Here is a 24,107-nt window from a genome sequence, read left to right as displayed (position 1 = left end):
ATACGAGTAACAGGCTTACGAGCCTAAATTAGTGTGTCAATAACTTTTTTAGAGAAACCTCTCTTGGCTAAGACTAAGCATTCAATCTCCACACAGTCAGCCTCAGAGAATCTAGAATTTGATGAACAAAGGGACACTGTTCCAGCAGATCCCTGCGACAATGTAACCTCCATGCAGGAGATGAGGATGTCCCCACCAGGTCCGCGAACCACATCCTTCGCAGCCACGATGGAGCAATCAGTATCAATGATGCTTACTCCTGCTTGATGCGGGCCACTACACGAGGGAGAAGTGGTAACGGCGGAAAAACATAATTTATGTAAGAACTTACCTGATAAATTTCTTTCATATTGGCAAGAGTCCATGAGCTAGTGACGTATGGGATATACAATCCTACCAGGAGGGGCAAAGTTTCCCAAACCTCAAAATGCCTAAAAATACACCCCTAACCACACCCACAATTCAGTTTAACGAATAGCCAAGAAGTGGTGTCATAAAGAAAGGAGTAAAAAGCATCAACAAAGAAATTTGGAAATAATTGTGCTTTATACAAAAAAATTATAACCACAATAAAAAAGGGGGCGGGCCTCATGGACGCTTGCCAATATTAAATAAATGAATTCATAAGGTAAGTTCATACATAAATTATGTTTTCTTTCATGTAATTGGCAAGAGTCCATGAACTAGTGACGTATGGGATAGCAAAACCCAAGATGTGGAACTCCACGCAAGAGTCACTAGAGAGGGAGGGAAAAAAATAAAAACAGCTATTTTTCGCTTAAAAAAATTAATTCCACAACCCAAAATATAAGTTATTTCTCATAAATGTGAGGGAAAAAAACAAAATCAAAAGCAGAAAAATCAAACTGAAACAGCTGCCTGAAGAACCTTTCTACCAAAAACTGCTTCCAAAGAAGCAAATACATCAAAATGGTAGAATTTAGTAAATGTATGCAAAGAAGACCAAGTAGCAGCTTTACAAATCTGATCAACTGAAGCTTCATTCTTAAAAGCCCAAGAGGTGGAAACTGATCTAGTAAAATGAGCTGTAATTCTCTGAGGCGGGGCTTGACCCAACTCCAAATAGGCTTGATGAATCAAAAGTTTTAACCACGAGGCCAAGGAAACGGCAGAACCCTCTGACCTTTCCTGGAACCAGAAGAGATAACAAATAGACTAGAAGTCTTCCTGAAATCTTTAGTAGATTCAACATAATATTTCAGAGCTCTCACCACATCCAAATGTAAAGATCTCTAAAGAATTCTTTAGGACACAAGGAAGGAACAACAATTTCTCTATTAATGTTGTTTTGAATGAAGTCCGCAAAACTGCCTTATCCTGATGAAAAATCAGAAAATCAGATTCACAACAGAGAGCGGATAATTCAGAAACTCTTCTAGCAGAAGAGATGGTCAAAAGAAACAACACTTTCCAAGAAAGTAGTTTAATGTCCAAATAATGCATAGGCTCAAACGGAGGAGCCTGTAAAGCCTTCAAAAACAAATTAAGACTCCAAGGAGGAGAGATTGATTTAATGACAGGCTTGATACGAACCAAAGCCTGCACAAAACAATGAATATCAGGAAGTTTAGCAATCTTTCTGTGAAATAAAACAGAATGAGCAGAGATTTGCCAATTCAAGGAACTTGCATTCTTAAATAGGATAAGATGGGGGCGGAGCCTAGCGGAGCTCCAAGATGGAGGTTTTCAGTTAGAGCTCTGTGTATGGGATAGGGCTGGAGCCTAAAAAACTCATGTTAGAGCACTCTTTGGGGGATACTAAAGCGCCCCATCAACTCCGGATCCCACAGAGCTGGTAATGGTGCCAGCAGTTAGAGGCAACGACACACGGAGAGGAGTTTGTGCCTGAGAAGCCGCCATCTTTTTCCTCCCCTCTCCTCCCGGCAAGAAAGCAGCCAAACAGTGGGTGAGACTAAGCAGCAGAGCAAACGCTGAACACCCGCCAACACTGCTGTCACGTCCATCCCGGATCCCCGCAAGGTTGCACAGCCCACGACAGAGACGCTGAACCTCCCACAGTGAGTAGAGTGTGGAATACCGCAACGCACCAGCACATACTACAGGGGCAAAACATATCTAATGCCAGGCACACGTGGGGCATACAATTGAAAGAGGGCTGTCCTGATCAGTTAAAAATAGCCCAAATACCGACCGGACAGTCAAAGGCCCACAGTGTTTATCTCCAAAACTCCAGGATGACAGTTAATCCTACACCACAGCTTATTATTATATATAGACACTGAGGATATAAGCCAACCATGTGGCTGGTATAAGTAAGGATCACTAAATCTGTAAATGGAGGGTTTGCCCCAGTAACAAGGGATCTATCGGCCCCCTCATTAAAAACAAGCTGAGACCAGATGTGAAACCCTAAGCAATCCACTCTTTTGGGACTTTCATTTATAAATCAGTTGGGGAAGATAACCAATCTCTATATGTGGAGGCTAAGATCTGGGCCTACATTACATTTGGCTTAACGGCTGAAACCTTGCTTCTTTTTTTTCCACATATAAACTCTAAGCATTTATGCAACAAGTCTGCCACCTTGTGGCCAAAAGTTAGACTGCGGCCAGAAAGATCATTTTTTTTTCTACAGCAATCTAGATTAGGTGAAAAGGGGTCACAGAAACAGAACACCCTAGCCAAGAAGGGATTAAGATTTACAATACCCTCACGCACTCAGGTGAGAGGAAGCTGGAATGGCCTCTAAGAGACTAAGCAAGCTGGAGAAATCAAACAAGACCACACCTGTCACCTCCTACTTTAGGCCAGCACAAGGGGACATTTCTCAAGAGACGAACAAAGACATGGCGGAGGACAGATCATCTACTCAAGCTTCCCCTAGACACATAGGGGATGATGCACCTTTAACTAGAGCGGATTTATGCCTGCTTGTCTCCAAACAAGACATAACAACCAGCTTTGACAAATTATGGGCAAAAATGGACACTATGCACACATTTATGAGTGAAAGCCTTAGTGATATTAAAAAAGATATCTCTGATCTTGGCTCCAGAGTGGAAACCTTGGAAAACAATGGGGACAATCTAGTCGAGGATGTAGAGATGGCGGTCCAACAGGTCTCACAACAGCAGCAAGTGATTGAGGATTTACTAGACAAGATTGAGGATATGGAGAACAGGGGCAGGAGAAGTAATATCAGGCTAAAGGGCATCCCAGAATCTATCAAAAATGAGGACCTCCCCTCCTATCTTCACCAACTGTTCTGTGCAATTACTGGGACGGACCCCTCCACAGAGATAGAAATAGAAAGAGCCCACAGAGCCTTAAGGCCCAGACCCAAACCTGACCTTCCTCCTAGAGATGTCATTGTGGCGTTTTTAAGATATCCAGAGAAAGACAAGATTCTCAGAGAAGCCGTCAAACAGCCGACATTCAAGTTTAGAGGCAATGTCATCCATTTCTATCAGGACCTGAGTACTAGAACACTGCAAAGGAGAGGTTCTCTACGGGCCCTTAACTACCCTCCTAAGAAAAAAACAAATCCAATACAGATGGGGCTTTCCGTTCGCCCTATACATCTCTAAGGACAATAAAACCCTTACAATCAGAGATGCAGTAGGGATCCCTGATATCTGCGAAGCCCTCGGCCTTGAAACCCCGACCATCCCAGAACCCTCGCAGACAACAGAGCCGCCTCAGCAATCAAGAATACCCTTGAAATCCCAGAAGTCTTAATGGTCAAAAGCCCCTCAAAAGAGACATAAGAACAGATGAAGGACTTTACAAGCAGAGTTTATTCTTTTACAGGTCACAAAAGCAAGAGAGATGCTACAAGAGAGGGTTATGTAATTTAATACCCACGAAATTGTTTTGAAGTGGGTTCTATGTTTTGAAGCCATGTAATGGTCAGTTTAGTTTAATCTTTATATAGTTAATATTTCACTTAGGCTTAGCGAGTTAGTTTTTTCGATATGAACATTGATTTGGAAGTTTAAAAATACAGAGAAGTTATTAGTTCTACTCGAAGTTACCAAAGCGATAAAGTCAGACAGCACATCCCCCAAAGATTTATTACAATGGATGATAGACGACTCCTCCCTAGTTCTTTCCCCCCTAGAATTAAAAAGTATATCTGAGATAGACAATCCTATAGATTTATTTTCTATTTCAGGTTTAACATTAAGGACCATGTATGGTGTATTCATTGTAATTAACCTGACTTTTTCTCTTTTTCAGACTTTCTACTCTTTCACCTCTTCTGTTTCCCCTTCCTCCCCTTCCCCTCAAGGACTGCAGAGGTCTTCTCTATACGGACAAAGGTTGAGTAACTACATCGGGACAGGTAGAACCATAAGTTGGGGTAAGACGCATATATTACACACAAGGCCTAAAGGTTTACAAGTCATACAAAGACACACTATGAGCTTTAAATTTACACATGTCTACCTCTAACATTACCCTAGTCTCTCACAACGTGAGAGGCCTCAACTCAGATATTAAAAGGAGAAAAGCTCTAGCCCAATACAAACATATAGGGGCTAATGTAATCTTTATGCAGGAGACCCACTTCACATCTGGCCAGGTCCCAAAATACTGGGACCGACAATTCCCATTACATTTCCATTCCACCACAGATAGGAAAAAAAAAGGTGTATCTATCCTACTACACTCCTCATTAAATTTTAACCCGACCAACACCATATCCGATAAAGAAGGCAGATACCTAATAAGAGGCATACTTAATGAGGTAGAAGTGATCTTCTGTAACATTTATGCCCCAAATGAACGGCAGGAACAATTTTTCATTGGGCTGTCATCACTTCTATCCAGCTGGAATGCAACTAGAATATTCCTTGCTGGAGACTTTAATGTATCCTTATATAAGAAAGATCCCAACATACAAGCGCAACAATTCTACCGACACAACAGACATGTAGGCAAAGCTAAATCAATATTAAACACTCTGGAGGGACACAACTTATTAGACACCTGGAAGGCCCTATACGGGGAAACCTCAGATCACACCTTTTTTTCCTCGGCACACCACAAATACTTTAGGTTGGATTATATCTTTTTGAGCCAAATAATGCTAACAAACCTTACCCTCCTCCTCCATGTGTATGGTCGGACCATGCCATGATATCAAAGTAGAAGGGCTTCTCCCACCCAGTTCTATGAAGAACTGGACATACGATCCCACTATCCTGAAAAACCCAATACAGAAAGAGACTATACTAAAGCATTTGGCAGAATACTGGAATATTAACTCTAACTCAGTAGATAACCCCATCCTGGTTTGGGCGGCTCATAAAACGGTTCTAAGAGGACTTTTAATCCAACTTAAATCACAACACAAACGTAAAGCTAAAGCAACTGTCACCACACTACAGAAGGAAATAACAGGCCTGGAGAGGCGGCATAAATTTACTGGCTCTAACAACATATATAAAATATTACAAAGTAAGAGACAGGCCCTAGATAAAATACTCAATGACCACTCGATTAGATCAGGGTTAAGGTTGCAATCTAAATACTTCGTCTATGCAAACAGGCCGGATAAGTTCCTCGCCAACAAAATTAGAAACAAAACCAGAGACATCACCATTCCCACACTTCACAAACCAGGGGGAGAACTAACTTAAAATCCAATTGATATAGTTAACACATTTGCAGCATATTATGGATCTCTATATGACGGGCAAAAAGTTAGCAAATCTCCACAAACCCAAAATCTACTAGACAATTTCCTAGAGGGGGCTAAATTACAGTCAATCACCCAACAAGATTTAGACACCCTAAATGCAGACATCACAACCCAAGAGGTACTTACAGTTTTACAAGATTTAAAACCCGGGAAAGCAGCTGGCCCGGATGGCTTCCCAGGCGACTACTACAAAGTATTTAAAACATCTCTTATCTCCCATTTAGTTAAATTTAGTAATAATATTGTTCAGGGCCATGCTATCCCCTCTGAACTCCTAGATGCCAAAATTATTGTAATCCCCAAACCAGATAAAGATAAAACGTTTTGCCACAACTACAGACCAATTTCCCTGATAAATCAGGATTTAAAAATCTTCACGAAGATCTTAGCAAACCGCCTTAAACACATTCTCCCTAAGTTAATTCACCCCGATCAGGTAGGTTTTCATTAAGAATAGAGAAGCCCCAGATAATATTAGAAGAATGATTGCCCTAATAGATTATGCCCAGGAAACAAAAGTGCCTTCTCTGTTGCTCTCATTGGACGCAGAGAAGGCGTTTGATAGAGTTGATTGGGACTTTATGCTGGCAGTGCTGGAGAAGGTAGGGATCAGAGGCCCATTTCAAGACGCAATCAGGAGACTATACTCCACTCCCACAGCGCGAGTCAGGGCCATGGGTCACCAATCTGATAAATTTGCTGTTCTTAATGGTACCAGACAAGGGTGCCCTCTTTCCCCCTTACTGTTCGCATTATGTATAGAACCCATGGCCCAGCACATTAGAAACTCCCCAGACATATCTGGTATAATGGTCAAACAGAGGGAGTATAAGCTCACTCTGTTTGCGGACGACATCCTACTGTTTTTATCCAAGCCGTTGATCTCACTTCCAAATCTTTATAACGCTATCGACGTATTCTCCAAAATTTCCGGATACAAGGTCAATCTAGAGAAATGCAAGGCTATGCCTATAGCTCTCCCTGAGCTCACCAAAAAGTTAATAGACTTAAATTGCGAACTTATACTAAACAGTATATTCGATACTTAGGGATTAATCTAACCAAAAACTCGGCTGAATTATATCAAGCAAACTTCCCCCCATTATATAAATCTATTAGACAGGACCTAAGAAATTGGAGTATATTGAGATTCTCCTGGTATGGTAGATTGTCTGCAGTCAAAATGACAGTGCTCCCGCGGATCTTATATCTGTTCCACACTCTACCTATAAACATATCAAAACAAGATTTAGACAAACTTCAAAAACACACTAACAATTTCATATGAGGTAATAAAAAAGCTAGAATTTCAACCAACATACTCAATAGACATAGAAAATTGGGAGGTATCGGGGCCCCAAATTTTAAACATTACTATCAAGCGGCCAGGTTATCACAAACAGCCCTCCTAAATGAACCAGAGGAGAACATCTTATGGACAAAGATAGAGGCAGACATAGAAATTGAGCCAAGAACGAGGGTGCTATGGGACCCGAAAAGTTGCCTTAGTAGAAACCGTAACACTTTTCCAATTTCAGATTTTATGATTAGACAGTGGTCCAAACTTACAACTACCCTTAAACTCCTTCCACACAAGTCTGTTAAAACACCAATAGGATGCATAGTTAAATCAGAACATACTCCAATCATCAAAAAGTGGGAAAACAGGGGGCTGTACAGGATAGCGGATCTACTGGAGAGAGGTAAAATGATCACTTACACACAGTTACAAGAAAAATTCCATCCCTCCAAACTACACTGGTTTTTATATCTACAAATCTCCTCTATTATACATCACCTAACACCTGAGGGCATGGGCCATACTCCTACCACTTTAGAATCCATATGTAGTTCGCCAATAAGACCAAAGAAAGCAATAACCCGAATCTACCAAGCAATCCAGGAGGCCATAGGACTCTCCAAAACCCCTTTACAGATTAGATGGGAAACAGACCTTGATAAAGAATTTGAAGTACATACCTGGAATGCAATATCATATAGTGCGGGACGGGGATTGCTGGGAGCAGACATGCTCGAAAACTCTATCAAAACTAACTTTCGCTGGTATCTCACCCAGGTAATTACATCACACTCCACGAAACAAGGTTCCAAACTCTGCTACAGAGGCTGTGAAGTAGAGGGCTCTTACAAACACATGTGGTGGGATTGCCCTCACTCACGTAGAACAAACTATCACACTTTCTAAGCTCCCTCCTGGAATGCCACATTACACTCTCAATGGAGCAAGCTTTATTACATACTAGATCTAAAGAACTTAATAAACACATAAATCAATTTATTAAGATTTCCTGCACAGCCACTAGGGTGTGCATTGCTCGCTACTGGAAAGAGAAAGCTCCAACCTGGGAGGAAGTTATAGGCAAGATTAGGCACTACTATAATATGTCAGCTCAGGCAGCTACTCTACTAGATACCCAAGAAACTTTTCAAAAAGTTTGGTACTACTGGATTATGCATGATACACCAAAAACCAGAATAGATAATACGTAATGGGGTCACCACATACCGACTCGCCTAAATTTGCATTGCAGGGCTATCTGGGCCCAGTTAGAAAACAAATTAAAGCACATATGGTGTGGAGGAGATGCTCTGCATAAGTCCTACCCCCCCCCCCCCCCCCCCCAACCCTTTCTAACTATAACTATTCTCTCGCTATCCTTTTATTTCATGTCTTGACTAAAATTTATTTTAAACTAAATTAAATAGGATAAGATTGAGACATCTTGCAAATGTAAGAGAAAAAAAACAACATGCTGTCACGCTTGTCATCGGTTCATCGCCGTGGCTCCTGGATCTCCTCGCCTAGCAACATGACGCAGTCTGCCGGACACTCCTCTCTGATGTCACGGCTTCTCTCTTCTGCCTTTAAATGCTGGCGGGAGATCTTACTCGGGGCCCGTTTGTTGATCTTCATTCCGGTCTGGTGCTGTGAGTAATGCTTTAACCTGTCTCCAGGATTTTGACCCCTTGTTTGCCCGGCTACGCTTTTGCCTGAATCCTTCTAACCTGACTCTTGAATACTGACCCCTTGTCTGCCTGACTACGCTTTTTCCTGAGTCCCCAAACCTGTCTCTTGGATATTGAACCTTGTTTGCCTGACTACACTTTTGCCTGAGTCCCTCAAACCTGTCTCTTGGATATTGAACCTTGTTTGCCTGACTACGCTTTTGCCTGAATCTAAAAACCTGTCTCATGATATTGACCCCTTGCTTGCCTGACTATGCTTTGCCTCAATCCTAAAAACCTCTCTCCTGGATATTGATTCCTTGCTTGCAAGACTTTATTGTTTCTAATCCAACCTGCTTAAAGGGACATTAATCATTTGTTTGTTGCAAACCTGCCTAAAAGGACATTAATCATTTGTTTGTTGCAAACCTGCTTAAAAGGACATTAATCATTTGTTTGTTGCAAACCTGCTTAAAAGGACATTAATCATTTGTTTATTACAAACCTGCTTAAAGGGACATTTATCATTATTTTGTTTTACCATCCAACTACCTAAATTTGCTATCCTGCTTAAAGGGTTCACCCGCTATCTCTTGTGTATCACTTCAAACCTCAAGAGACTTTTCGGAGATTCTACATCTTTTGTGGGAACATTGTATCCTTCTTCACTTTGTTTATTTTTGTTTCCTGAGTGGGTCACGTCCTGGTTTATTCTCAGTGTGCTAGCGTGTGTTTTACTTTTCACGCTAGCAGTTGGGTTGAATCCTGGGCTGATCCTTTACGGCTGACATTACAAGCGGGCCAGAAATGGACCACACTGAATTATCAATGGCCATGGCCCACCAGGGACAATTACTGGGATCTCATGCTACTCATCTGCAATCCTTGGACTCAAAGCTAGATCAGAGAACATTATTACAGAGCTTGGTTGCTCCAATACCTCCCAATCCTACTCCTTTGGAGACATCCCCTCCTTTGATTCCTACTAACCAGTCACAAGGGCAACTCAGTCCTAGGATACCCCTTCCGGACAAATATGATGGGAATCCTGAAGACTGTAGGGGTTTTTCTGAATCAATGCCGCCTTCACTTCCGTAACAGCCCTGTCCTCTTTGCTACTCCCTCTTCTAGAATCACATTCCTCATATCCTTAATGAAGGGAAAAGCCTTGGCCTGGGTATCACCTTTGCATGAAAAGAATGATCCAATACTTCTGGATGTGGATTACTTTTTCTCTGTATTTTCAAATGTCTTTGACAAGCCTGGAAGGTCCTCCGCTGCTGAAGCTTCCCTCTTAGACCTACGACAGGGAGGCCAACCTGTGACTCAATATGTCATTGAGTTCCGCACCCTTGCATCAGAAACTACTTGGAATCAGGGAGCCCTTAGAGCAGCTTTTCGTAAAGGACTTTCTGAGCGTCTCAAAGATGAATTGGTGCATCGGGAACTTCCAGAATCCCTAGAAGCCCTGATTAATCTTTGTATTAGTCTCGATTCCAGATATCGTGAACGCCAACAAGAAAGAGAGAGAAATCAGAGGTCTTCAACTGGATCTTCTTTTCGTCTGGCTCCTCGCTTCTCTAACCCAATAACTCCTGCTTCTCCTTTTTCTGATCGGGCTAACCCCATGGAAGTAGGCACCATAAGACTAACCGAAACTGAACGCCTGAGAAGACGCTCTCTTGGCCTGTGTTTGTACTGTGGCCTTAAAGGGCACTTATTAAGGGATTGTCCTACCAGACCAGTAAAAGCCAGGGCTTAACTTCTGACCGGGGGACTGAGTTAAGCCAAATAGGATTTAATTCCCTGAATAATAAACTTTTTGTTCCATTGACTCTACAACTTGGAGGAAATAAAATTCATACCCAAGCTCTCATTGATCCGGGTGCTGGAGGAGTGTTCATTGACTCCACATTTGTATCTACTCACACTATACCCTTACTTAGAAAAGAGTATTCTGTTCCTGTCTCTACTTTTAGTGGAGATCCTTTGGGTTCCGGACTTATCGGAGTTCTTCATTCTGAGACAATATGTTTTGACATCATTTCGACTCCTCAATTTCCCATAATCTTGGGTCTTCCCTGGCTCCAATTACATAACCCTATCTTCTCTTTGACACAATGTGAACTCACCTCCTGGGGATCTTCATGTCAAACTAATTGTCTTCAAGTACCTACTAAAGTACCACTTACTATTTGCTCTCACTACCGACACCTCTGGGTCATTACCCACGCCTTATCAAGACTTTGTTGATGTTTTTTCCAAGAAAGAAGCAGAATGTCTTCCTCCTCACCGTCCTTTTGATTGCCCCATTGATCTTCTTCCTGGGGCTCCCTTACCTCGTGGCAAGACTTACCCGCTTTCAAGGCCTGAAAATGTAGCTTTGGAGGAATATATTCAAGATAATTTGGCTAGAGGATTTATTCGACCCTCCTCTTCTCCTGTAGGGGCTGGGTTCTTTTTTATGGGAAAAAAGGATGGAGGTCTGCGACCATTACAGGGGTTTGAATCAAATCACCATCAAGAACGGTTACTCTTTACCTATCTTCAAGGTTCCACAATATTTACCAAACTGGATCTTTGTGGTGCGTACAATCTTATCCGTATGCGCAAGGGTGATGAATGGAAGACCGCCTTTAACACTCGATTTGGGCATTACGAGTATCTGGTCATGCCTTTTGGGCTATGCAATGCCCCTGCTGTTTTTCAACACTTTGTGAATGAGATTTTTCGGGATTTTTTGAACACTTTTGTCATCATATACCTTGACGATATTCTAATTTTTTCTCTAAACTATCAAGTTCATGTGCACCACATCAGGAAAGTACTTCAACGTTCAAGAGACAATATTCGTTTGCCAAAATGGAGAAATGTTCATTTCATCAAAAATCCATACCCTGGGTTATGTAATATCCGAATCTGGATTTGAAATGGATCCAACTAAACTTTCTGCCATTTTGCATTGGCCTAGACCTGATTCTCTTAAAGCTCTACAAAGTTTTCTGGGATTCGCCAGTTATTATAGAAAATTCATCAAAGGTTTTGCAACTATTACTACACCCCTTACTTCTCTCACTAGAAAGGGGCAAAATTGTAAAGAATGGCCTCCAGAGGCTATTAAGGCTTTTGAGTCTCTCAAAGAAGCCATTTCTTCTTACCCATTCCTCACCAGCCTTGGACCCATTTATCCATGGATTTTATTACCGACCTCCCTCTTTCAGCTGGAAACAACACTATTTGGGTGGTAGTCGACAGGTTCACTAAAGCAGCTCATTTCATTCTTTTATCTGGCTTGCCCTCTGCCAAAAGACTTTGAGCTTTTTCTTTTACATATTGTGAAATTACATGGGTTTCCTCTGGATATCGTCTCAGATAGAGTGGTACAATTCTAATGGTCAAACTGAAAGGGTAAATCAGTGCCTGGAGACTTATCTTAGATATTATGTGGACCATGATCACTCTAATTGGACTTGTTATCTTCCACTAGCAAAATTGGCTCATAACGCCCAATACAACTCGTCTCTTCAGTCCTCTCCTTTTCTTGCAGCCTACGGATTTCAACCCAGAACGTTTCCTCTGCATCCTTCATCCACTGAAAATCCTGCTTCTGATCAATCTGCTCGGAGGTTGGCGGAAAATACGTCTTCTCCTCTCAAAAGCTTATAATCGATATAAGTTCTTTGCGGATCGCCGATGGAAGAAGGCTCCCAAATATCGTCCTGGGGACAAGGTTTGGATTTCTACACGTCATCTTCGCCTCAAACAACCATCTACTAAATTGGGACCACGATATGTGGGTCCTTTCCGAATACTGGGTCAAGTTTGTTCTACTGCTTACCGAATTGCTCTTCCCAAAACTCTCAAAGCTCATCCTGTCGTCCACGTTTCTTTTCTGAAACCTATGATATCAAATAGGTATTCTAAAAATATGTCCAAACCTCCACCTCTTTTGATTCATGGACAGCCTGAATTTCAAGTTAGCCACATTCTGGATTCCAAATTTCGTGGCAAGAAATTGTACTCTCTCATCCATTGGAAGGGTTATCCAGCCACAGAGCGGTCCTGGGAACCAGCCCAACAAGTGCACGCCCCTGCCTTAAATAAGGCCTTCCACAAAACTCACCCTACTAGCCTTGGTCCTGTCCCCCGGAGGGGTCCTTGAGGGGGGGGGGTGCTGTCAAGCTCCTATCCGTTCATCGCTGTGTCTCCCGGATCTCCTCTGTGCTCAATCACGGTCTGCCGGACACTGCTCTCTGACGTCACGGCTTCTCTCCTCTGCCTTTAAATGCTGGCTGGAGATCTTACTCGGGGCCCGTTTGTTGATCTTCATTCCGGTATGGTGCTGTGAGTAACGCTTTAACCTGTCTCCTGGATTTTGAACCCTTGTTTGCCTGACTACGCTTTTGCCTGAATCCTTCTAACCTGACTCTTGGATACTGACCCCTTGTCTGCCTGACTATGCTTTTGCCTGAATCTAAAAACATGTCTCATGATATTGACCCCTTGCTTGCCTGACTATGCTTTGCCTCAATCCTAAAAACCTTTCTCCTGGATATTGATTCCTTGCTTGCAAGACTTTATTGTTCTTAATCCAACCTGCTTAAAGGGACATTATTCATTTGTTGGTTGCAAACCTGCTTAAAAGGACATTTAACATTTGTTTGTTGCCAACCTGCTTAAAGGGACATTATTCATTTGTTTGTTGCAAACCTGCTTAAAAGGACATTTATCAAAAAAATCTCGCGCCAAGAATGACGCAATAAACGTTGGCATTTTGCGCCCTCGCGAGCCTAATTCTGCCCGCGAATTTAAAAGACAGTCAATTTGAAAAAGAGACTATACTCCAGGTAAGAAATACATTTTCATAAAAAAAAACATTTCCCTGCTATGAAACTGACAGTCTGCAAAAGGAAATATATTTGCCATGATTCAGGTTTTCAGTATATTTACATACATATATTTAGTACTTTATATAAATACATAAAGTGCCAAACCATAGCTGAGAGTGTTAAGTAATGAAAACATACTTACCAAAAGACACCCATCCACATATAGCAGATAGCCAAACCAGTACTGAAACGATGATCAGTAGAATTAATGGAATATGAGAGTATATCAATCTGATAAAGGAGGTAGGAGATGAATCTCTACGACCGATAACAGAGAACCTATGAAATAGATCCCCCGTGAAGAAAACCATTGCATTCAATAGGTGATACTCCCTTCACAATTCTCTGACATTCACTATACTCTGAGAGGAATCGGGCTTCAAAATGCTGAGAAGTGCATATCAACGTAGAAATCTTACCACAAACTTACTTCACCACCTCCATAGGAGGCAAAGTTTGTAAAACTGAATTGTGGGTGTGGTGAGGGGTGTATTTATAGACATTTTGAGGTTTGGGAAACTTTGCACCTCCTGGTAGGATTGTATATCCCATACGTCACTAGCTCATGGACTCTTGCCAATTACATGAAAGAAAATGTATATTAGATTGAACCTCCAAGGCACTGCTAATGCATCTATTAGCTCCGCCTGAGGATCCCTGGACCATGACCCATATCTGGGTAGCATGGAATCGAGCCGGGAGATCTATCTCCAGTGTCCCCCATCTGTTGCAAATCTCCACAAACACCTCGGGATGAAGAGATCATTCCCCTGGATTAAAAAGGATTGTCTGCTGAGGAAATCTACTTCCCAGATGTCCACTCCCGGAATGCGGATCGCTGACAGCGAGCAGTTGTGGGCCTCCGCCCACTCCAGAATCCGAGATACTTCCCTCATTGCTAGGGAGCTCCTCATTCTCCCCTGATGGTTGATGTAAGCCACCGAGGTTATGTTGTCTGATTGGAATCTGATACACTGGGACGGACCCAGAAGAGGCCAAGCCTTCAGAGCATTGAAGATCGCTCGAAGTTCTAAAATGTTGATTGGGAGGAGGGATTACTCTCGAATCCACAAGCCCTGTGACTTCCTGGCACTCCAAACAGTTCCCCATCCGGATAGACTTGCGTCCGTAGTCACAATCTCCCAGGATGGCCTCAAGAAGGATGCCCTTTGGGACAGGTGATTTGGACAGAGCCACCAAGAGAGCGATTCTCTCGAACGGTTGTCCAGAGAAATCTGTTGAGACAGATCCGAATGGAAGTGCTGGTCCAGAAACGCAAACCTTAAGAACTTGAAGTGTTCCTTGTGTATTGGAACGTGAAGGTAAGCATCCTTCAGATCTACCATGGTCATGAACTGTCTTTACTGAACTAAGGGAAAGATGGACCTTATTGTCTCCATCTTGAATGAGGGGACAGCTAGGAATTTGATTAAGCAACTTTAGGTCCAGAATCTGGCGGATAGTATCCCAGAACAATGACTCATAGGGAGGAGAGATCTCTCATGCACCCCAGAAAGGCTTCTCTCTTTTCTGGCCTTGAAGACAGGTTTGACAAGAGGAATCTGCAACTGGGTGGATGAGACTTGAAACCTATCCTGTATCCTTGAGCGATGACCTCCAGGACCCACGGATCTTGCACGTCCCCAAACCAAGCATGTGAAAAGAGCGACAGTCTGCCCCCTATAAGATCCAGAGCCAGATCGTGGGCCGCCCCTTCATGCAGACTTTCATCTTGCAGGCTTCTTGTTTTGCTTGGATTTATTCCAGGACTGAGCCGGCTTCCAAGTCCCCTTGGATTGCTCGGGCTTTGCAGAGGGCTGCCAACATTGGGATTTATCCGAACAAAAAAACCCCCGAAAATTAGGACTTTGCCTCCAGTAACCGTTGAGATAATTGAGTCCAGGCGAGAACCAAATTGAATCTTTCCCTTAAATGGGAGGGAAAGACGTCTTGACTTCAAAGTTATGTCCGCAGACCAGGACTTGAGCCAGTGCGCCCTACGGGCTTGAACAGAAAAACCTGAAGCCTTAGCATTCAGATGAATAATTTGCATATTTTAATTACAAATAAAAGAACTAGCCACCCTTAAGGCCTTAATTCTTTCCTGGATCACGTTGAGGGGACCCTCCACCTTGATCAACTCAGATAAGGAGTCGCACCAGTAGGTAGCCTCTCCAGCAACCGCAGCAACAGCCGCTGCCGGTTGAAACAAATATCTTGTATGTTGAAACATCTTTCTTAACAGTTTCAATGTTCTTATCCATGGGCTCGTTAAATGACTAACTATCCTCAAGCGGGATAGTAGTGCGTTTAGCAAGCGTGGATATAGCGCCATCCAACTTGGGGATGGAACCCCACAACTCCAAATGAGAGTCCGGAAGAGAGAACAATTTTTTAAAGGAAGAAGAATGGGACAAGAACCGGGAAAGTCTGTGGTACAACCCTGTCCTCGTAGACCGTATCTAATTTAGGCATTTAGGTTCCTCAGGCAATTTAGGCTCTGGAACCTCTAAAGTAGCAAAAACTTCCTTTAGCAGAAAGCGTAAATGTTCAATCCTAAACCTAAAGTCTGGTTCCTCCGCAGCTGGAGGCTTAGAGGCAGCAGATCCCGACCCAGAAAGAGCACCCTCTAAAGTAACAGAGTCGTCTTCATCATCGGATAATCTTGTATCAGATAAATCCAATAAGCTAGTAGACCCCTGGGAAGGATAGCAATATTTGACCTTTTGCTTGCGCTTAGCAGGGCGAGATAAAGCACTAAAGGCCGCAGACACTGCCATCTGTAACTGCTCAGTAAAGTCTGGCGGTAAAAGGGCCCCTCCAGATGGAGGATTAGGAGTGCTACGGGAAGCTGCATGTGTATTGGGAGATTACTGTAGGGTGCACACCTCACGGGACAGAGACTCCTCAGAGGTGGACGGCTCAGTGGTATCAACCATATTTACTTTCTTTGACATGATTACTTTATCAAGGGATGTGGAATATAACTGAGCAGGCGGGTATACCGCGGCCTCCTCACAATATAGACATGTATTAGACTTTGGTAAAGAGGGAGTACCCTCTAACGCATCAGAATCCTCCATAGCTTGCACTTATAAAGCAGACTATTGAATAATAAGATAAAATGGCACCTTTATACCTTCAATGGCTGGGGAACTCACCACCTCCTATGACCCAGGCCAAACAAAGAAACCGCTTCCTCTTCGCACTACCGCACGGTCAGGAAAGAGGAAATCAGTGTGACCACACCCGGTCACGGTGCGCAATGCAGGACCGCCCCTGCTATAGGAAAAAGCGTGCCAAGCCTTTCAGGCTGCGCAGATTCCAAAAACGAAAGTAAAACCTTTACGTTCCAACATCTGCCTGAGCCTCATCTTACACATGTCGCAGCATAATCATAAAAAAATAAAATTATGTAATTAATCCCCCCTGTTCAATAATCCCCCTCTGGAGATATTAACCCTTGATGCCATACAAAACACTGTGACCCTGTCTTCTTGCGTTATCTATGTGTATAAAAAATGAAACAATCTTACCGGAATCTATGCTGTGGAACAGTAACACAGCTTCTCAAGTTTGACAGTTTTGTAGCATCTCTCCTGACATGGACTTGAGTGATGGAAGCAGGCAGTGAAACTCGTCAACACTGATTGCTTAGGAGCTGTTAATACGAGTCTGGATGGATTCGCAGAAAGACTCTCCGTGCATCTCCAGACTAACTTTCGTCAATGCTCTCACTGAGAGGCTGACAAGACTACTTAAAACTCCAGTCCCAATTCGAAGTGTAGATACCGTCCATAAGGAACTACTCTGTATCTTCTGACACTTCTCTGCCAACCTCCTGTGACCAAAGGCAAAGAATGACTAGGATATGAGGGAAGTAGGGGGAGTATTTAGGCCTTTGGCTGGGGTTTCTTTGCTGCCTCCTGGTGGCCGGGTTCAGTATTTCCAAACAGTAAGGAATGATGCTGTGGACTCTCCTCATATTAAGAAGGAAATAGAGGGGAACATTTACAACCACGGTTGAGTTTGAGAAAAGACTCAAAAGAGAACAGCATTAGCAGAACTAGTAGCGCCGTTTGGGGTTGCAGTAATGGCATGTCAGGGCATACTGAGGTCTGAGAGTCTGCAGAACATCCAGGGGTAGAATGAGATGGCAGGTACACCACGGGCGCCTGATTACCAGGGCCTCTTAAATAAGACTGCAGAACAGATGTAAGGCATGTAGTTGCATAACTGAGCAGGAGGACACTCTGTATGTGACCTGCATAACATACATTTATTGGGGTCAAATAAGGGAATAGGGCAATTATCCTCTTGACTAGGTTCTATCATAGAGTCATCCCTATTGTAATATGGGATGTAAGAGCACTTGACACTGATGTTGCACCCAAAATAATTGAGTACTGCACAGTAAGGTCCTGCAGCTACTTTACAAGTTATCTGCCCCAAGCCTACTTAATAATGCTCCATCTGAGGTGCCTTACCAACTCATTATTGGTAACAGGACTCCCCTTCCGGTGCTATGGTTTTGCGCACTCAACAGGAAATCGGGAGGCGGGAAAGGCAACAAAAGCTGCCTGCTCAAAAGAAGCGCTGTTGGGCAGCTCGAGTGAAAACTTTTTGTTTTCGGTTTCGGTAATGCTCCTCTTGCGGGAGCTTGACTATTGTAGTGTGGGTTTCCGGGGGTGAGAGGACAAATGTAGCCTCTTCGTACAAATCTGCTCCGCATCACATGGCAGTGGCATGCACCGAGTTCAAAAGGCAAGTCCAGTCAGATGACCTGATGCCACTTTTGAGTGTGAATTTAACCCCCCCGTAAAAAAGTGCAACCTCTAACCAGAAGGTCCCTTTCCTTTAAAGATTGCCCCATGTAATTCTGCAGTAATAAATTAGCTAGCATACACATTAGGGGCCCCATTTATCAAGCTCTGAACTGAGCTTGTGGGCCTGTGTTTCTGGCGAGTCAGACTAGCCAGAAACAGCAGTTATGAAGCAGCAGTCTAAAGACCGCTGTTCCATAACCCTGTCCGCCTGCTCTGAGGCGGACAGGAATCGCCGAAAATCAACCCGATAAATTACGATCAGGTTGACACCCCCCTGCTGGCGGACTGTTGGCCGCGAGTCTGCAGGGGGCGGCGTTGCACCAGCAGCTCTTGTGAGCTGCTGGTGTAATGCGGAATACAGAGAGCGTATTGCACTCCGCATTCAGCGAGGTCTTGCGGACCTGATCCGCGCTGTCGGATCAGGTCCGCAAGACCTATGATAAATAGGCCCCCAAAACTCTACAAAGAGAATTACATGACTTTGCACAACTCCCCTGCCCTCTCTTGCAGGAAACAATCCATTGAGGTCAATAAATTCAGAATCTTCATCAGAGCACCTCTCTCTGCCTACCTCCATGAACAAAGCAAAGAACTACTGAGAAGGTAGGGGAAGTGGGAGGGATATTCAATACTCTGTTTGGGGTGTCTTTGCCTACTCCTGGTGGCCAGGTGAAGTATTTCCCATAGGTTATGAATGGAATTTGTGGACTCTCACTGCCATTAGAAAGAAAACAGGCATAACCATCAAACTGGGATAACTGCCTGAAGGACTTTTCGACCAAAACCTGCTTCAGAGGCAGCAAAAACGGCAAAAGAGATAACATTTTGTAAAAATATGCAAAGACCACCAAGCAGCTGCTTGCAAATTTGATTAAGTCTCATTATTGAAAGCCCATGAAGTGGCAACTGACCTAATAGAATGAGTTGTAATAGGTTGTAAAGGAGGCTGACCTGCCTCCAAATAAGCTCTGTGAATCAAAAGTTTCTAACTAGAGGCTAAATAAATAGCAGAGGCTTTCTGACCTTTCCTATGCCCAGAGAAAAGAACAAAAACTAAAAGGTTTGTCTGAAATCCTTAGGACATTGGACTTATTGTGTTGATGCTTCTAACAACAGATAATTCAAAGATCTCTCAGAAGCATTTTTAGGATTAGGACCCAAAGAGGGAACAACATTCCCTCTTGGTACCAATTTTTTAGTATAAGGCTAAAACTAATAGATCAGAGTATAAAAGGAAAACATAATCTTACACAGTCAAGTGAAATACGTTTATGAATTAAACTTTCAATTCAACCAAATAAAAAATAAAAATATTTTAGAAAACTATATAGCTATGAAACTATTTCCATAATATTTCCATTATGGAGTTTTTTGGTGTAAAAATAGCTACTTACCACCTTTTAGATCTGCTGATGCCCCAACATACTGAAAGTTGTCCATGTTAATCACATCAATTATTGGGGAGACAACTCTAGTCTTGTCCTAAAAAAATAAAAAAATTCTATAATTTTATTTATATTATATACATATATTACATACATATACTGTATATACATATACACATATATACATACCCACATTCACACACACACATACATACACAGTACTGTTTAAATATCTTGTGTTGAGTTATTTTGAGGGGACATCAAATTTACACTGTTATACAGGCTGTACACTCACTACTTTACATTGTAGCAAAGTGTCATTTCTTCAGTGTTGTTACATGAAAAGATATAATAAAATATTTACAAAAATTTGAGGGGTGTACTCACTTTTGTGACATACTGTGTATGTATGTGTATATATATATATATATATATATATATATATATATATATATATTCATTAAAATTATGAGGGAGATAAAAATCTGAGATTAAAACCCTCCATGTCTCAAAAGTAAATCAATATAATTTTTTGCATAGAATATTAGCACATCTAGGCAAGTTCCCCGCTTACGATTCCCCAGTAAAACTCCACATACATTGTTACCAATGCACCAGAGGATTCTGGGTAAGATATGCAAAATCTCAGGTTTTTTGCTTCAAATACTGTTTTAACACAGCAATCCCTTAACAGGATTTTGCAATAATCCTGTGTTAAAACAGCATTTGAAGCAAAAAACCTGAGATTTTGCATATCTTGCCCAGAATCCTCTGGTGCATTGGTAACAATGTATGTGGAGTTTTACTGGGGAATTGTAAGCGGGGAACTTGCCTAGATGTGCTAATTTTCTATGCAAAAATGTATATTGATTATATTGTGTATATATTGATATATACACACACACAGTATATATATATATATATATATATACACACACACAGTATATATATATATATATATATACACACACACAGTATATATATATATATATATATATATATATATATATATATATGTGTGTGTGTGTGTGTGTGTGTGTGTGTGTGTGTGTGTGTGTGTGTGTGTGTATGTATATAATATATATATATATATATATATATATATATATATATATATATATATATATATATATATATATATATATATATATATATATATATATATATACACACACACACACATAGAAACACCCAGCACTCACCAGCTAGCTCACAGCTAAGATAAAATCACAACTGGAAAGGTTAGTCACCGCATCTGGCCAAATGGGAAAGCTCAGGCACCACGTCAAGGTCCTTTCCTTTGCCTGAGTCCCTAACACAGCCACACCATCATGCGAGCTCACAAAGCCAAACAAACTGAGAACAAAGAAGGGGTGCACAGGACTGGGGTTAACTGCCTGTGGCTCTGGTGACATCACAGCTTTTTTGAAGTGCTATTTAGCACCCAGGGCAGGATGTTGCTGAGTCACAGGATGTGTACCTGATCCGGTCTTGGAGTGCAGTTCCCTTCCATGTTTTGTATTTTCTATGGGTGATAACATCCACCTCTGCACCCCTTCTTTGTTCTCAGTTTGTTTGGCTTTGTGAGCTTGCATGATGGTGTGGCTGTGTTAGGGACTCAGGCAAAGGAAAGGACCTTGACGTGGTGCCTGAGCTTTCCCATTTGGCCAGATGCGGTGACTAACGTTTCCAGTTGTGATTTTATCTTAGCTGTGAGCTAGCTGGTGAGTGCTGGGTGTTTATATGTGTTGTATTACTATTTATTTGTAATCCCCCTTGTTTCATGCACCCATTCCGGACTGGGGTTAACTGCCTGTGGCTCTGGTGACATCACAGCTTTTTTGGAGTGCTATTTAGCACCCAGGGCTGGATGTTGCCGAGTCACAGGATGTATACCTGATCCGGTCTTGGAGTGCAGTTCCCTTCCATGTTTTATATATATATATATATATATATATATATATATATATTTATATTTATGCGATAAAGTGTGACCGCACCACCCTTTCTAGTTAATATGCTCAGGCACGGGATAAAGTCCAGTCACAGACTATATAATAATAATAAAACATCAAAAAATCCCAGCCACTGAGTCTTAGAATCAAGAAGTTTTTATTCTTCAACAAAGGATATGATCGAATTGATCTTTCACAAAATGTAATCATAAGGTACCATCAGGTGTAGGTTCACTCAGATCCACACATACCCCATCCACCAAACACATCCGTATCCAACCCTTACCAGAAAAGAAAAAGACAAACGTCAAAATAAACATCAGAAAAATAAATGAAAAAAGTGTATTATCACTCCCAGGGCGTCCCCAGGGAGTGAATTTTGACACCACCCACTAGGGACCTAATAGGATTGAGAACCATGAAGAGTGTCCACTGGATCCGTAACTCTGTAATATTATATGGACAAAAAGTGTCTCGTACTGTTGTAGAAACTCCTCAAACAAGAATGTCTCGTATGTTATAAAACTGTGTATCTGTTTGAAACCATCAGCAATTATCTTCTTGCTACTATATGAAGGTGGTTACAGAAGACATAACTTGTTACAGTATTTGTAATCCATCACAGTGAATGCTGGTGATGACTATCGTGACAAATCTTGTAATTATAAGAGTATTATGGTTCAAATGTCCCTTAAACCTGGCGTGCTACTGGCCATAAACTGTGTCGCGGGGAGCTGCAAACGTACTGTCGGCCCAAACACACACCCTCTTCACACTTCACTCACGGTAACGTGCACTATATCTTCCTTGTAATGCCTTTATTGCAGAGGATACAATACATTCCACATTTTCCTTTTTACCCAAACTGCGAGTATCTCATACCCTCATGGCAGTTCATGGCCTTTAATGTGTTGTAAATAAAGCAGATGCTTAAACAGCCGTGTTACCTCCTTCAGCATATGTGTGCATCTATCGTTAGTACCGTGAGACTCTCTGTCTTCAGTGTGGTTCTGTGGGCCCCCCCAGTGTAAGAATCTGGTCTCACCTCGCAATTGCTGTGGCTCAGATAGCACGATATCCAGGTGTCTGTGGTGGCGTCTCCTCGTTCCGACGCGCGTTTCGGGACTCCGCCCCTTTCTCAAGGAATTTACAGGTAATGGGGTGGAGGTGTGATTAAAATAGAATCAAATGTAATCTTATTGGTTAATGGCATACACACCCCCACTCTAACGTCACATTCTACATACGTATTTATGGAAATATGGCTTGGTTAAAAAACGAATGAATCTAAGACTCACGAATGGCTAGTGTACACTTCCAAGCAAGCGCTAAGCAATCTCCAAAATATCGAAATAACAATAATGCGCCAATGCACAGCATCTTCACAATGAAAAAGCAAAAGAGCAAAAAAGCAGGAAAGCTGTACGTTACGTATTTAGGGAGTTATCAATATATAGGCATTCTCGACTGTTTCTAAATACTATTTTGTACCTGTTGTCAACAATCGTAACTTCAACAGTATGCTCCCTCATATTACTATTTTCATATAAGATTATTCAATGTCAGCGGTCCCTTGACGGGATACCCTATTTACATGTTAAATTCTAAAGACTATATACAGTCGACTCAGACAAAGCATGTTCCAAGGGTCTCAAGAAGAACTATTTCTAACCCTATTCAATGTTGGTTCTCGCAATCATATTTTATATAACAACAGAGTCATACAGAAGGAACTACCCTTATGTAAACAATCCTACTTTCACATATATCCAGGATAGATAGTGAGGTCTATACAAAGAGGACTGGATATCATATATCATATTTAATTATCGCAGGACTACCACGCCGTGGGACAAAACCATATACATTATTAGATCGTAATGTCCAGGAATCGCAATTATTTAAACCTTTATCTACCTCTCTTCAATTATTTATCTCCTAGAGAGGGACACAGTCTTGAGAAAGTATTTCAACACTTAAGAAATGCGAAAGGCTCAAATGAAATTTCCCCAGGATATGTCTCTATTGAGACCTTTGGGGACCATGGTATCCAATTGTTTGATCCATAGTGCCTCCTTACGGAATAGTATTTTCTGTCGATCACCTCCTCTCCGTAAGGGGGAGACCCCATCAATAACTTGAAACCTTAATTGGCTCTTGTTGTGTGCCAATCGTGTAAAATGATGGGCCACGGGTGCATCCTCGTCATCCTTACCTATGGCTGATTTGTGCTGACGTATCCTATCACGGACTGTCTGTGTGGTCTCCCCTACATATGCCAGGCCACATGGGCATTTGATGACATATATCACATATTTGGAGTTACAGGAGAACCTACCATTGATTGGAATCCTTTTGCCTGATAGGGGATGGGTAATGTGATCCCCTTGTAACAT

General features: G+C 42.1%; 1 protein-coding gene across 1 annotated transcript in view; it reads right to left on the bottom strand.

Moving 5' to 3' along the window:
• Positions 1 to 24,107, bottom strand: part of GALNT2 (polypeptide N-acetylgalactosaminyltransferase 2) — a gene marked incomplete in the record, with an annotated part of 519,141 nt that overhangs the window by 291,734 nt on the left and 203,300 nt on the right. Inside the window, 1 exon segment of the mRNA XM_053711154.1 lies at positions 19,766 to 19,853. Coding sequence (XP_053567129.1) covers positions 19,766 to 19,853 — 88 coding nt within the window.

The sequence above is a fragment of the Bombina bombina genome, chromosome 4, assembly GCF_027579735.1.
Source record: "Bombina bombina isolate aBomBom1 chromosome 4, aBomBom1.pri, whole genome shotgun sequence".
Taxonomy (NCBI): domain Eukaryota; kingdom Metazoa; phylum Chordata; class Amphibia; order Anura; family Bombinatoridae; genus Bombina; species Bombina bombina.
The sequence above is the reverse complement of the archived record's forward strand: the minus strand, read 5'-3'. Positions and strand labels throughout refer to the sequence as shown.